The 16,529-nt window shown below is 40.8% G+C and overlaps 1 protein-coding gene across 2 annotated transcripts in view; it reads left to right on the top strand.

Annotated features, from left to right (window-relative positions):
• Positions 1-16,529, top strand: part of CCDC60 (coiled-coil domain containing 60) — a 105,030-nt gene that overhangs the window by 37,657 nt on the left and 50,844 nt on the right. For both annotated transcript variants that reach the window (XM_050924135.1, XM_050924136.1), the window contains exons 2-3: positions 7,060-7,152; positions 8,436-8,527. In XM_050924135.1, coding sequence (XP_050780092.1) covers positions 7,060-7,152; positions 8,436-8,527 — 185 coding nt within the window. The remainder of the gene's footprint in view (positions 1-7,059; positions 7,153-8,435; positions 8,528-16,529) is intronic.

A 16,529-nucleotide genomic window follows, 5' to 3' on the forward strand; every position in this document is an offset into this window, starting at 1 on the left:
ACTCCTGTTTAAAGTTTACTGAATACCAGAATGATAGTCTGTACCGTTCTCACTCTGAAAGGCAGATTTTTTTTTTGTCAGTTCAGTACAGATTACATCCATTTCTAATGGGATGGATTAATGCATATCCAAAACATCTTATATTTAAAAATAAGATGGAGGGGGAAGCATTTATAATTTCGACATCAGCAATGGGTGATATCTAGAAAACATTAATCAAGAGCGGAAATACTTTCACTAGTCAGACACTACAAAACACAGTGAATAGATGAGTTGGGAAGTGTTGCATAAAACTAAACCCTTTGGCATGTTGCCTAACAACCGCATCAATGAAACAAACAAAACACAAGAGCAAACAGGAATCAGAGATGCAAAAATAGAGATGTCATGTACAAGTTTGAGAATTTTTCTAACGGCTTGTGATGACTCATTTTAAATACTAACCCTCTTAATCCTAACCCTAATAATACAGTCACTCAAGGAGCCAACATGAACTCCTAGCAGAGTCACACCTGGGATTAATTTGTCCCAAGGATTTTAATTATTAAAATTAGGTCAGTGTTCCTTGGAGACAAGGATCTCCATGAAATATAATAATAAGCTGAGGGAAACAGACTGGATAAACAAAACAAGGCCATTTAAGCTTTTTTTCAAGTACAGAAACAGCAGGGTTTTGGCTCCTTTCCACGTATCTTTATGATTCCTATCATCACAGTATCTGAATTCTTCATAAATGATAATTAATTTGTTTTGCAAAATCCCTGTGCTGGTTAAGTGTAACAGGAAGTGTGATTTATTCCAGTTTTACGGATGGGGAGCAGAGGCACAGAGAGAGTCAGTATTTGATCCAGAACCCCTGGAAAGACTCCCATTAACTTCAGTGGGCTTTGGATGAGGGATCTGTCTGGGGTCACACAGGTAGTCTGTGTCAGAGCTGGGAATTGATCCCATGTATCTTGAGTTTGTCTTGTGCCTTGGGCAAAAGACCTACCTTTCCTCTCCTTTTACATCCTACTACTTCCCTACTCCTCCTTCACTCACAACCAGAAGGTCATGGCATGGTAACTACTGCAACAGCTCTACACTCGCCAACTATTCCCCTCAGCAAAGAGATTTATCAAATGGCCAATTTAGGGTGCTTTGCATCATTAGACTGCTGTAGTATCCCGTAATGGATCAGAGGATCTGGCCCTGTATCTAAGAATTTCTGTTGTGTCTGTTTTGTTTCTGTGGGGTTTTTTTTTTAAAAAAAGACTAAAGTACTTTTTAAATATTATTTTGAGCACAATCTTAATTCTACATTACTTATTCTTAATGAAGCTTTTTGCCTTGGAATCTGTGTTAAATTGTGAATTCTTCTTCAGTCCTTATTCCTCTGTTTCACATTTCCTTGCCCTAATGGAGGAGAGAGGGGGAAAGGGCCAGTACTAAGCAGTTGCTGTTAAAAAGTAAAATAAAATAAAAGCTCTGAGCACTGCACTGGAATTCAGCTTGACTACTGCCTATAAAAAACAACATTCAGAATTCAGTCCAGTAGGCAGCCAAAACATGAAGCTTTGGCACCTCCACATCAAAGGTTTCATGGGAGCTGATTAGATTTATGGCTATGATTAAGAGTTATCTTTACTAGGTTGATGGTAGGCCGGCAACAAATGCACTAAGTCAGTCATATGGCTAATGGGCGCTCTGTGATGGAGGAAGCTCAGATTCTTTTCAAACACATTAACATTTTGCAACTATAATTGTAAAGCAGTAATAAAACTCCCAACTCATGCATTACTTTAGAAGGCAAAGGAGTGCAAGCAGTGAGCCAATTCACCTACCTTGGCAGTAACATGCAAGCCAGTGGGGATAGCCAGAAGGCAATAATATCACAGATTGGCAAGGCAACAGCTGCATTCACCAGTTAAAACAAGATGATCATTGAAAATCTGCCACTCAACGACCAAACTGTGAATCATCAACTCAAATATTGTTTCCACCTTAACATATAGATGTGAAAGCTGGAAATCCACCAAACATATAGACAGGTGACTAAATGCCTTCAAAAGCAAATACCTCAGGAAAATACTAGGTGTTCAATGGAAAGAATTGATAACAAATGCTGAGATTTGTCAGTGTTCAACAACTCTTTATCTCCAGAGTTATCCAGAAAAGAAAATGAAAATAGTTGGGACGTATTGTCTGTTATGGCAGTGATGCATGCACTGGATAGCTGCAGAAACACACACAAGGATGCGACTGATAGAATCCCTCTGTCAAACAGTACTTAGAGACGGGAAACTTATGGGACTTAACAACATAGAGGATGGGTGAAGGATGGCCAAGGAGAGACAGGGAAGGTGGATCTTCATTTGCACCCTAAGCAACATCTGATGGGAAGGATTCAGATTCAGTTCTGCAAGAACAGAGCTGGGTCCAATCAGGTGGCATCTAGCTCCACCTGCTGTAGCTTCTCTGCAGTTCATTTATCTCCACAACTGCTAGGTACATACATCCTGATCTCAACAAAAACTACTGACATGAATCATCCTCATCAGAAATGTTTTTGGATGATTTCCCATGCGATCTTGCTTTGGGTCATGTTTCCATAGATAATTTATGGATTTTGATATTTATAAAAATACTAGTGGTTCATACATACGGAATTATGTGATATTATGTTATGGCAATCCAGTAACATTGAAAATGGGAAATGATCACTAGAACTGTCTTTTAAATATTTAAAAAGGAGATGGGATTTTTCCTCAGCCTATTTATTCAGAGAAACAAAATTAAAAAAAATAGTCCTTTCGTGAATCCTGCACATAACATGTCATATTTGTCTGTGGATCATTTCAATAATATTATGTTGGGAGTTGAACAGATGAGACATTTCCATATTGTTTTCTTCACTTTTTCCTATTTCAAATTAAAAAGACAGAACTGTGTTGTTATATGATGGTGTTGTAACTACACATGTACTATTTCAAAGCTAGATTCTGCCCTGGGCTAACGTAGTCTTGCAGAGGAGTAGAGTGTAAGGACAACCCCCTCATGTATTCTGTTTTAAGGCTGTCTGAATCATATCTCCGGTCCTTAGGGGGTGCGCAAGGGCTGTGTCCCAGCTACTCCCCACAAAGAGCGACTGGGCAGAGAGCTGGAGGAGATTTACCATGAAACAAACCGTGCAGTGGCACAGGGCCCCCAACAAAAAAATGTAGGAAAAATATCTGAAAACCTGCCCCCCAAGTCCCAGCCAGCAGCGCAGCAGGGCTCAGATAGGCAGGCTGCTGGCATGTCTGTGTGTACACCTGGGGAGAGGTCTCTGCGCACTGCTCACACCCCAGGCAACGCATGGAGACCCACTGCCCCCCATCCCCTAAGGGGCATGCAGAGACATGCCAGCAAGAGGGCTAAGGCAGCTCCCTGCTCTGCCTCCCTCCCTCCGCACTGCTTCGCTTTCAGAAGTGGCCGGCATGTCCCTGCAGACCCTGGAGGGGTGTGTGTGTGTCTCCGTGCGCTGCCCCTGCCCTGAGCACCGACTCCACATCTCCCATTGGCCAGAAACTGCGGCCAATGGGAGCTGTGGGGGTGGTGCCTGTGGGCAGCAGTGCATGGAGACCCCCTGCCCCACCCCCACCTAGGAGCTGCTGCCAGATGGGGGTGTGTGCCAGTCTCTTTGGGAGCCGTGCTGCCCAAGGTAAGTGCCCCCTCCAGCCCCCCAATCCCCTGCACTCAGCACCCAAACTTCCTCCCAGAGCCTACCCCCTCCTGAACCCCAACCCCCTACCCCAATCAAGGTACCTCACTTTATTTTAATTTACTTCCCATTACTTATAGGAGGAGGATGAAGGAAAAAAAGAATGAAAAACAGGAGGAAGATAAGGGAGAATGTTCTTTTTCTTGGCTGGGTACCGAGGGTGAGGCCCCGAAAGTGAAGCTGCACACAGGGCCCCACTAACTCTAAATCTGCCACTGGCAGAGAGTAGCTGGAGGCATGTCTCTCTGCCCTTCCTTTGCCTCTCAGTAGGCAGTAGAGCTGCCATACACAGGAGCAAAGGTATATTATACCGCAGAAAGGATGGTCACAAATTTCTTCTCAACTAATGCAATTGGGAATTCAAAGGAGGAGTTGAGCCTGTCTGAGGAACATTGCCTCCTGATGCACTGGCTGGGGTGGTGTAGCTTTGCAATGACCCTTACTACATGGTCTAATGGAAAAAGTGTCCTGTACTGCTGCTTATGGATATAAACAACTGATGCAATCTGAGGGCTAGATTCTGTCACCCTTACTCACATTTAGCTTTATCTTATTTCACAAGCTATCCCACTGATTTTAGTGATATTACTTACAAAGTAAGGATACTACTCAGCATAATAAAATGAGACAGAATCTGGCCCTTGGTGTCACTGGCTGGGAAAGACATACTGGCAGGAGTGGGACAGGCAAATAACTCCACTGATGCTGGGAAGAGAAGAGAACCTCAATGAAAGAGGAAGAGTGAAGAAAAACCAGAAAAAAATCAGGAGTGGAGGGAAAGAGGACTGAAGGAGGCCTTAAACTACTAGAAATTTATTTGAATGGACAATTTTCAACCTACACTGAAAACAGCACCTGGATGCATGTACGCACATGCACAGGGTATTCACCAAAACATCCAAGTCCATTTCCTTCTGGAGTTTAATCTATATTCTATGAACAACAAACAAACTGAGATTCCATCTGAGCTGGCAGGTTCTTTGTTGTTTTTTTGTGCAGGCCGCCTTGTTTCATTCTCCTCACCCCTCTCTTCACATAGAGAGACCATGGTGATAGATCCTCACTCCTGGGTCCATACTCCAAGGTAGAAACTTCCCAAGTTCAAAGTTTTAAACTGGTGGTTCCAGTAGCAGACAACTCCTGCAGTGAAAGTTGGTGCCTACTAGTGCTCCTTTCTGACAGTAGTACAGCTTGTGCAGTAAAGGGGCTTTCTGGGACCACTGAGTCCAGCTTCTGTATATAGCTACCTTTCATTACCTCAGCATTTCATCTGCTATCTTGTATCTTTTCCTCAGAATATCCTATCTCAACTGCTGGTGCTTTGACCCTAGTGCCTTCCTTTCATTTGTTGCCCATTCACAAAACTAAGTGATTGGGCAACAAAATGCCAAATGAAATTTAATGTGGATAAATGTAAAGTGATGCACATTGGAAAAAAATAACCCCAACTATACATACAATATGATGGGAGCTAATTTAGCTACAGCGAGTCAGGAAAAAGATCTTGGCGTCATCGTGGATAGTTCTCTGAAGATGTCCACACAGTGTGCAGAGGTGGTCAAAAAAGCAAACGATGTTAGGAATCATTAAAAAGGGGATAGAGAATAAGACTGAGAATATATTATTGCCCTTATATAAATCCATGGTACATCCACATCTCGAATACTGTGTACAGATGTGGTCTCCTCACCTCAAAAAAGATATTCTAGCACTAGAAAAGGGCAACTAAAATGATTAGGGGTTTGGAGAGGGTCCCATACGAGGAAAGATTAAAGAGGCTAGGCCTCTTCAGCTTGGAAAAGAGGAGACTAAGGGGGGATATGATAGAGGTATATAAAATCATGAGTGATGTGGAGAAAGTGGATAAGGAAAAGTTATTTACTTATTCCCTTAATACAAGAACTAGGGGGTCACCAAATGAAATTAATAGGTAGCAGGTTTAAAATAAATCAAAGGAAGTTCTTCTTCACACAGCGCATAGTCAACTTGTGGAACTCCTTACCTGAGGAGGTTGTGAAGGCTGAGACTATAACAATGTTTAAAAGGGAACTGGATAAATTCATGGAGGTTAAGTCCATAAATGGCTATTAGCCAGGAAGGGTAAAGAATAGTGTCCCTAGCCTCTGTTCGTCAGAGGATGGAGATGGATGGCAGGAGAGAGATCACTTGATCATTGCCTGTTAGCTTCACTCCCTCTGGGGCACCTGGCATTGGCCACTGTCGGTAGACAGATGCTGGGCTGGATGGACATTTGGTCTGACCCGGTACGACCGTTCTTATGTTCTTATAAAATTGTTTTCATTTGGCCCCACTGGCAGTCAATCTTCAGTCAGTTGACTGCATCAGTCAACACACTGGAACATCTATCTTGACAACTTTCCAGTGTCTGAGGACTTTATTCCTCCTCACTTGGCCTTTGTTCTAAGTAAAGTTGTGCATTGGTTGGGGTTTTTTACACCCTCCATTCCTTAAGACACTATTCTGGTGGGAAAGCACTGAGTCTGGTATGCATCGAGCAGACCTCTTCACCTTCAGTATACAGTCAGTTGTGCTCTAACCTTCTGGATGCAGCTAACCAAAGCGTCTGGCTAGTCCTGCTTTGAATATATTAGTCAATAAACCAGCTCCTTAGTCCAAGAATACTGCAGGAAAAATTAATCAATTTGCTGTCCTCTCAGCCTGATCACCATGCATAGTTCAGAGTTCTGTAATCGTTTGTCTTTTATTAAAACATTTAAAATAGTTTTGTTTTTTATAACTGTGGGAATATTTTCCTCCTACTTGGAAAAAAAAAAAACTGGTGCTTGGAGGACTGAGGAAGTGCCTGTGTTCCACTTAAGGGGATTGCTTGTGTGTATTGAAGCACAGACCCAAGAATGGTGATCTATGACAATGTATAACTTCAGAGAACAGCAATTACAGGTAATTAATTTCCTATTTATTCCAAGTTTTGGGAATTGGATTTTCCTTTTAGGTTTGATGCAGTAACCCATCTAAACAATTTTCCAAGAGAAATGTTGTTATTTAAAGCACTTCAAGCACTCAAGCACCTTAATTTAAAATCTATGCATGCATTTTGCACAGTGGTGTGTTTGAATATGCCTCAAATCTGAATACATTTTTGTGTGCCAAAATTACACAGGTTTGTATGCCTTTCTTGATATGAAAATTAGCTGTCATTTATGACTAAATATTCACAGATGGATTAGCACAAAAATTGATTTTGTGCAACTAATTTTGAAGATCTTGTTCTTATATTACACAGGTACTTAGCAGTAGCAGTACAAAATAATTACGTTTTGACTTATTTTTTTTAGGAACCAATAAAAGAGGAGGCATCCACTGCTCAGGAAGAAGCACTAAAGAAAGTGGATGCAGTGACTATTGCAAAGATTTCCCCAAGACCAAAGGTGAGTTTAAATTGCTCACTAAGGTCCTCATTCAGCAGAGTACTTAAGCACATGCATAATTTTAGACAATAAGACTTATCCACATGCTGAAAGTTACCTACATAAGTACCTTGCTGAATGAAGGCCTAAATCCTTACTGCACATCATGATATTACATAATTACTTTTAACCTAATTGAACCCTTTTCTCAAAAAGTGGTAAGAAATCCTGCTTTTTCTCTGGCTAATAAACATTCTAAACTTTATGGGCCAATTCTCCTTACCCAGGTAAATCTATCATTGAAGTCAGCAGAAAGTTTGCCTATGGGAAAGGACTGCAGGATCAGGTCCTAATTTGATAACACTGTTGCTGTTAATGTCCATGCTTAGTAATGATAATCTCTTCCACTCTGTTCATTTGAATTTACACGTTTTAAAAGGCCTGGATCTTAACCTATATTAATGCTCAATGCAGAAATGGTTAGCAAATTATTATAGTTTTCATTTCAAACAGTTATTTATATTTGATTGATTTTTAGAGCATCTGCCACCATAGCGCATATTTAGATCTATGGGACCAGCTGGTATATATTGGTGTTTTTCCACTGCTGTCAATAGAGCCGTCCCAGCTTTCATGTGGAGTGACCAAACAGCATCATTTTTAAATATTGAATGGCTTGGAGATATTTTACTCAAATGCCTCTTTCTGCTAAGCACAGAACAATTACTGTGACAAGTCTGCTGCTGTAATTCATCCAAGATCACCCAAGCATATGTTCTAGTTGATGTGTAATATAACAATGCAGAACTACATTATAGTCCATGGCTATCTACGCTGAAGCAAATCCTACAGCATAAATTTAAAGAAAAAACTAGCAAGCTGGTTACCACATTGGCTATCCTAAAGTACATTTCCCTCTCACATTTGTATTCAACAGTTTGCCTGGGTTGGCTTTGATGGTCTAGCAACGAGATTTTGATTTATTTATTTATTGCAGTGTGCTCTCACATTTTGTTTATTTTAAATCTGCTAGATCTCCCTTCTGTTGAGCACAAAACTGAATGTTGGAAGATTGGTTGATCCTGATTTTTTTATATATAAATGTGTAAGCACATTGGAGAGTAAACGAAAGGTAGAGTTCTGCATGTGAAAGTATATGAAAGCTGTGACTACTGATGCTAATAACATTTTTAAAAGAACCTAGGAACTATTGTGCAACCATAAGTTTAGCTGCATCCACTGTCTCCACTTTAATGAACTATTTTCATTAACATCCAGTTTCTTTTCCTTACAATTATTTTCAGTCTACTTTACAAGAACCTTTGAAGACGCCCCCACCATTTAAACAAATAGAAAAGGATCTGAAGACTCTTAGTAAAGATCTTACTCACATGAGGTAAAAATCTAGAGTGCACAGAAATGGAATTTTTAAGGCCATGGGTAGAAAAGAGAAATTCCTTGGGCTGCAATAGCTGCACTCTAGGGCAAACTAGGCAACGATACCTACCAACAGTTCAGAAATAGAGTAAACCTCCATCTCTATCATTTATGCTTATTCAAAATGTCATCTCTGCATGAAGAAATGGTGATAATTTGGGTAGGTCTATGTTACAGAGCTCACACAAAGCACCATTACAGCATCATTGTAATATCGTTTATTAAGATGCTTGGCACTCTCTCTTCCGTCTTTGCACAAATCAATATTGTAGTGAGATCGGTAATCAAAGCAGTCAAAAATGCGAACAAAATGTTAGAGTGTATAAAGAGTGGGACAGAAAATAGTGTAAATATTGTAATGCTACTGTAGAAAGGGATGTGTGCACCCACTTGGAATACTGTGTTTAGTTCTGATGCCAAAACAGACATGGAAGACAGAGAAGTGTGTTTACAGCCCTGACCGAGTCCTCCCAAGGGACAGTCACCATGTACTTCTGGATCCCATGTACTTTCAAACCAGCTGGGTCTGGGCAGCAATGGGTTCTACCTCTGGGCCTCCAGGGTGCGAACTCCTTCTCTGGCCCCTTCTGTGAGATGTGAGACACTGCAATCAGAATCAGGGCTGAAGCTTGAATCCTTTAATGTTTTGTAATGAGCACATCCAGACATTAGATAGGAGTCGGACTTTGAATTAGCTTTATGCTCTGAAATCCTTTAGGTGCTTTTGAAAATCTCCCCCCACTTAGTTTTAACATGCAATATAAGAGATTTAAAACTTGCTGTAAGTATAAAACTCAGCATAACCTTAACTATTGAGCAGTAAAGGTTCTGAGTTAGGGTTGCCAGGTGTCCAGTTTTCAACCAGAATGTCTGGTCAAAAAGGAACCCTGGCAGCTCCGGTCAGCACTATTGACCAGACCATTAAAAGTCCAGTTAGCAGCGCAGCAGGGCTAAGGCAGGTTACCTACCTGCCATGGCTCTGCACAGCTCCCAGAAGAAGTGGCATGTCTCCCCTCTGGTTCCTAGGCGTAGAGGCAGCCATGGGGCTCCATGCACTGCTCCCGCCCCAAGCGCCAGCTCCACTGCTCCCATTGGCTGGGAACCGCGGCCAATAGGAGCTGCGGGGGCAGTGCCTGCAGACAGGGCAGCGTTCAGAGCTGCCTGGCAGTGCCTCCATGTAGGAGCTGGAGGGAGGACATGCTGCTGCTTCCAGGAGCTGCCTGAGGTAAGCGCCACCCAGAGTCTGCACCCCATCCCACACTCCAACCCTCTGTCCCAGCCCTTATCTCTCTCCCTCTCACCGAACCTCTCCATCCCAGCCTGGAGCACCCTCCTGCACCCCAAATCCCTCATCCCCAGCTCCACCCCAGATTCTGCACCCATAGCTGGAGCCCTCACCCCCTCCCACTTCCCAACCAACTGCCTCAGTCCAGAGCCCCCTCCCACACTGTGAACTCCTCATTTCTGGCCTCACCCCAGAGGGGTCAGGGCAAGAGTGTTCAATTTTGTGCAAGTGGAAAGTTGGCAACCCTACTGTGGGTCAGTGTGACGGGGAACACTCACCTCTCATGAGCACCTCCTTTGGTTGAGTGCGAACCTGCACACACTCTCACCATCCTTGGTGGCTGTTAATGTTGTCAGATGGGTCTTCAGTGTCTCAGCCCTCCAACCAAGTCACATGCAGTCAATGTGTGAATGAACAAACCCCTTGCAGGGTAAAAATTCAACAGCGCCTGTCCCTCTGCCCTTGTTAAAATCTTTAGCTCTGTTTCTGGGCTCAGTCCTCAGCATCTTCTGGGCTTGCTTTAAGTCTGCCCCTGCCGTATTATAGAGTAGCACCGCAGGTCTTTCTCCATGGAGACTCTTCACCTTTAGCTGTTCTGTGCTGTTCCAGCTCTCCAGCCATGTCACTTCTTAACTTCAGTCCCCTTCCAGGGGCATAGAGGGAGAGTAACAAAGTTCAACAAATGGTTGACGCTCTTCAGGGTCTTCAGCCCCATCCCTGGGCCTGTTTAATGGCCCAGCCCATTTCTTGGGCTTCTAAACAAACTTGTCCCTTCTTGGGGCTTTGGCCACTTCCCCAGCATCCAGTGGACCCAGGGACCCTACAAATAGCACATGATTCCTATTTGAATAACCCATCTTCTGGCTCTTCCTTGAGCTGCAGAAGGAGCACCCTTCCCTACTGCTCTGTTCCCAGTCAGGAGCTGACTGGCTCATCCCATGCAGCTGCTTTTATCTGAGCCTGCTATGTTCTGATTGGCTGCTTCCCTGCAGCCTTTCTAGGCAGGCCTGGATGACTCACTCTCACTGCTCCTTTTCTTGAGCGAGGTGTGGTAGGACTGCAGGGCCTCCAGCAGAGGGACTCAAATGGATCACTAGATCATCTGACTTTATCTGTGTCACCAACACCACCCAGCACCCGCACACTAAACCCAACAACCAAATTAGACCAAGGTATTGGAGCCTTAGTGTGAAAGAGCCTTATTGTAAAGGAATATCCAACCCGCTGACTCTCCACTCTGCTTCACCGGTTTTACACTTGTGCCACCCAATTGACTACAGTGGTGTTAAACTGGCACAATACTGGTGCAATGTAAATGAGAGAGTCAGGCCCAAAGTTTCTCTTAATTCCTTGTCACTGAGTGGCCTAATCCCTGTTTTCATGATCAATTCAGTGAAATGATAAAAAGAATAACATCCAACTAAATGTTTCATCTGCTGTTCTGCCAGATGTTCCTTTGCACTGAACTGCTTAGAGACTATTCACTAAATTTGCTCCGTAATAGCTTAACTAGATATTAAATTGCATTCATGTATGCCTTGCAGTAGGTAACTCACTATAGTTGTCTGAAATATTTCCTTGGAACCTTCTAGAATTCTTTAATTTGAATGTCAAACTAAAAAAAAGTGAACATTTTTTGCAATTAAAACGGCAAGCATTTGTACACAAAAAGATATTTTACTCCTGGCAAGGTTGAGTTACAGCCTGCTGCAAATAAATGCTGACAAATTACCACTGTGAACCCCAATGGGATACAGATTACACAAGTGTTTACAACAAGGGCTGTAGACTTTGAAAAGCATTCTCTAAACACAACAGCGGAATTAAAGCAAGCAGCAATAAAGAAGATGGACGCTGGTACAAGCAGTAGATAATTTTTTAGGTTAAACCTAGGCACTTGTGTCTTCTCTAAATGGCGGAAACATTTTATCAGCATAAAATATGCTAAAAGCAAAAAATTACATTCTTGCGACGTTAGGCTGAAATTCTAATTGCAAAAAAAGTCAAGAAATTCTGAGCTATGTTTCCCACAGAAAGCTTTATTTTCCTATTTGTACATATACATTGCAATATAATTAGAATGCTACATTTCACAAAAGCATGATGGTTTTACATAATCCTAAATTTTATCCCAGAATTCCATACTAGTTATGGAAGGTAATATCAGAGTTCTGTTTTAACCTGTCATCCTTCTTACATGCTCCATACCTTCTCTGAACTTCTTCCCTGATTATTTTGCTTATTCAAATCCTAGTGAACTTTTACCTCATAAACTAGGTAATAAAATGCATAATAAATACCTCATAAAAGAAAACAAAATAAATACTATGTTATCTAGGCTGAAGAGACCACTTCAGAATAAGGCATAATTTACTTTTGCCAAAAATGCATTGTTAGCTACTGTTCAAGAGAACTGCACTAGATTGGTTGTCTGTACGCATTGTTCATTGACAATCCCACTGAAGATTAGCACTTTGAAGTTAAATTAAAGTTATTTTGATGATAACCTGCTTCCGTTCAGTTTTGCTGCTTGAAGTTTGTGATGTAGCTACATGGAACTCCATGCTGTCCTGTATTGCTTACCTTTGGACAAGTCTGCAGCACAAAATCCACCATAACAATTGGCACTAACGGAATCATTATTAACCTCTGCAGAGAGGCCTATGACTGATTTGGCATGGAAAGTGAAGTCCTCTGATTTTCTTAGAGGTGATACCTTTAGAATTGGGATGAGACATAGTGTTTGGGGAGTGCTGAAAGTGCATAATTCCTTTCCTATACGGTTATCTATTTTGTTGATAAGATTGGAGTTTCATTTACAAGGGCTGGCAATTTTACACTTTTCACAAACCCTAAATTCACTAAAATGAATCTGTGTTAAGACTGGAGGAACAGTTCTCTGAATCATTCAGAGAAAATCTGAACCAATTACATTCAGAAGTATTATGGGGTTTATACACCCACACACCCAAGAAGTAAGGACCAGGGCTAGTGCAGGTACAAAGCAGCAGGAATTCCCTGAGCTGGATCTGATAGCTATTTTCTTAACAGAGAGGGATGGCTGAGAAGAAAATCTTCTCCTGGGGAAGGCTTGGAGAGGAGTCTCTGACCCGAGTAACCAGATGACCCTCCACAAGCTAAGATTGTTTTGTTGTAGCCATGTTGGTCCTAGGATATTAGAGAGACAAGGTGAGTGAGGTAATCTCTCTTTTTTTGGACCAACTTCTGTTGGTAAGAGAGACAAGCTTTCTGAGAAGAAGAGCTCTGTCTAAGCTCAAAAACTCTCTCACAAGCAGAAGTTGGTCCAATAAGATATATTACTTACCCACTTTGTTTATTAAAATTGGGCTGTCCTAAGTCATTTATTACAAGTGTCATTTTTTTTACCAGATTTAAGTAGGCTAAATCAGGCCCTCTTCAGTCTATCACCTGATACTTCCAACAAGGGTTTTAGAAACTGCACTGCACCCGCCTAGAAATATTTACGTTCAGAGAAGCTTTTTCTTGTTAACAAGGTTCAGAAGGTGCTCTCACATTTAATGGGTATTCTAATAGCAATCTTGTGAGTCCATAATTTCTGGGAGGTTTCCAGTGAACTTTGTACTTGTGAAAGGTACTAGAATGTCAGTCTGGAGAGGGTTCTCTTTACCCTATTATACAGAACTGGTATAGCACAAGCAGTGGCTGGCAGGCTTCCATCAACAACCCTGTTATTGTGCTACAGAACTGACTTGGAGAGACTAATTCTGAGGTATTTCAGGGATAGTAAAAACCAAAAAAGCCAAACTTAAGTGCTTGCTTTTTACATATACCAATAATTTACAGATAAAAATGCAAATATACATAATGTGCAGATGAATGTACTTAGTCCAGACTATATGGAGTAATTAAAAATGTTTGTCTTTCCAGACATTTTGCTTCTGCTTCATTGCTTGCTACAGGTATTATGACAACATTCACGCATTAATAATGTTCTGTGATCTAATGGTGAGGGCAAAGAGATGTGAATCAAGAGGATGCTGATTCCAAGTATTGACTGAGCCTCTAAGTCTTTGTATGACCTTGTGCAAATCACTTGACCTTTTTGCATCTCTGTCAAGAAAGCTGTAAATTAGGACTGGAAACAAGATGATGCATCTGAACTCAGCTCTCCTGTATAAATATATCTTTTTAAATTGGCATGGATGGCACTGCGTATAAGATTTGTCTGTTGCTACTGACGACCTAAAAGATTTTTCTACTAGGATGGAGTTTCTCCTGTCACTTTCATTTAAATTCTTAAGGTTATTTCACTTTAAATCTTTTACCATTTAATATTTTACTGTAGGAATAAGCTTTTAAAATCCTATGTGGATGTATTTAATTATTACTTAGCATTTTTGTAATATTTGTATGTGCACAAACATTAACTAGTTAATCCCCACAACACCCCTTGGAGGTAGGCAAGTGGGCATGTATTTTTATCCCCATTGGTGAATTGGGAAAACTTAATCAGGGAGGTGAAGTGAATTGCTAAGGCCATACAAAGAGTCATTGTCAGATCCAAGATTCGAACTCAGGTGCCTGGGATTCTAAATGCCAGGCTCATTCTTCTAGACCACACTGGTATCTCTGTCTGATTGAGGTTTTTTTAACTGTCTACTAAATCAAGCTCCTGAAAAGATTTTTTTGGATCATCTAATCCATCTCTGGGACTCAGTGCAGGATTGATTTCAACAGAAGATTAAGTGTTTTTGTAGTCTTCTTTTAATTGAAGACTTTTCTCAGTTTTCTGCACTGTATTATATTAAACAAAATTCTGATTACATCAAATGTTTAATTGTGGGCTTGTCTACAAACACGCATATCTAGCGTGCACTAGCATGCCAAGATCTAACTGTTTTTGTGCACCCTGCTTATGCACATTAGTAGTCTGCTAATATGCTTTGATCTGGTCTTGTTTCCTAAGTTTAATTCACAGTTCCATGCAAAAGTGACTTTATGCAATTTCAAATACTTCAGTGTAAAATAATTCAGTCCACCAAAATTTCATAAAAATTGAAATTAGGGCAGGACAATGAGGATAGATAAAGTTAAATCAAGCAAAATAAATAAGTGAAGAATTTCACACACTAACCTTTTTTTTAAAGAGAAATTCAGTTTTACCTAAGTCTAGTGAAAACTGTTCAATACACCATGAGAAACCTGCATAATCACTGTCATATATGGGGAACTTCACTTAAAATCCAAATTTTCTGGGAACCACAATAGTCTCAATGCATGCGCAATCAATTTTTTTTTTTTTCAACCAGTGTCATTCAACATAGCACAATCTTTACTAGGTGTTCCCAGTGGAGATCCTGGAAAAACATCTTCGTGCCCAGCAGGTTCCAAAGGCAACAAAAATTGGGGAGCCCTCATATTTCATAGTTTAGCAAATGAGTTGTGATACATGAGATATAATGGCCATGGAGAAATTTGTCTGTTTGAGAAACAACTGAGAAATGGAATTCTAAAAATGGGCCTACTTTATCTAATACTTTCTAAAATCTACAGTAAACAAACAACCGATAACTACAACAATTTTCAGCTGTTATTGAGAATTTATATAACAAACATCATCTCTGATAATCAAGCAATGATGTTGTGTCTGTTAACTGAATGATTTTATGCTGTGGTTTCTCCTGTATATGTTGTAAGCGTTGAAATATCTTGATCCCTCTTATGTGAATTTTTAATACAAAAATGTGCCAACAACTATATCGTCCTTCCCACTTGTCTTGATAATTTGCATGGTGTTATTTTATATAAATCCACTGTGTAAAGAAGAACAATGGCAAAAGAAGTAAAGAAATGAAACTAATAGCCCTAATTTAAATAAATATTTGAGATAGGAACCTGCAGAACTGGTTTAATACCCACTTGAGATAACTAACTGTATTGCTATTTGGAGCCAAAGTCATGTGTTGCAATACTTGTATATAGCAACTGCAGCTTGACAGAAAGGAGGTATATGCGAGAGGAATAAGTAGGGAGGGAAATACAAGAAAGGTGTAGGGGGGAAAACTAGTGTGTAAGCCATTACGCTAGCTACCTTGCAACTTCAATTAAAGCAGTGTGACAAGCAGAGTAGCAAGTGATTAAGTAATATGGTGAGGAATACAAATGCTATCCAGTGACTTGTGTGTGCTGTCTTCCCTCCTCATGACAAAAGAGGAATATTTGGTAGTAGTCTTAATTAAGCAGTAATTGATATATCTTAGCATATTTGCAGAGGGTCATGTCTGTAGTCTTACAGCTTGTTTGCTTTAAAGGGTATAATAGAAGAAACCAAGAGTAAGTTATCATTAATAGTGGTCATAGTGACATAGCACATTAGTATGAATTTTAATACTCTCTCTGAAATGTTTGAAGAGCCATTACTGGATTGGATTTAACCACATTCACCAAAGCTTTAATATTCTAGTTAAGGCATCAAGACATAGTCAAAATAATGTCAAGCTCTGTAATTTTCATCTCACACATGCTCACTTACAAAAACACTGTCTTTCATGCACAGAAATATAGTATTTTCCTGTAAGTCACCATCCTGGCACGAAGGAGGACCACGATAGGGAGAGAGGTTGCTCATACTAAATACCAGCGACAAGTGTCGATCACTAATACTTCCCCTCACCCTATCACAGATGCACTTAAG

Source organism: Gopherus flavomarginatus, chromosome 15 (assembly GCF_025201925.1).
Source record: "Gopherus flavomarginatus isolate rGopFla2 chromosome 15, rGopFla2.mat.asm, whole genome shotgun sequence".
NCBI classification, from domain to species: domain Eukaryota; kingdom Metazoa; phylum Chordata; order Testudines; family Testudinidae; genus Gopherus; species Gopherus flavomarginatus.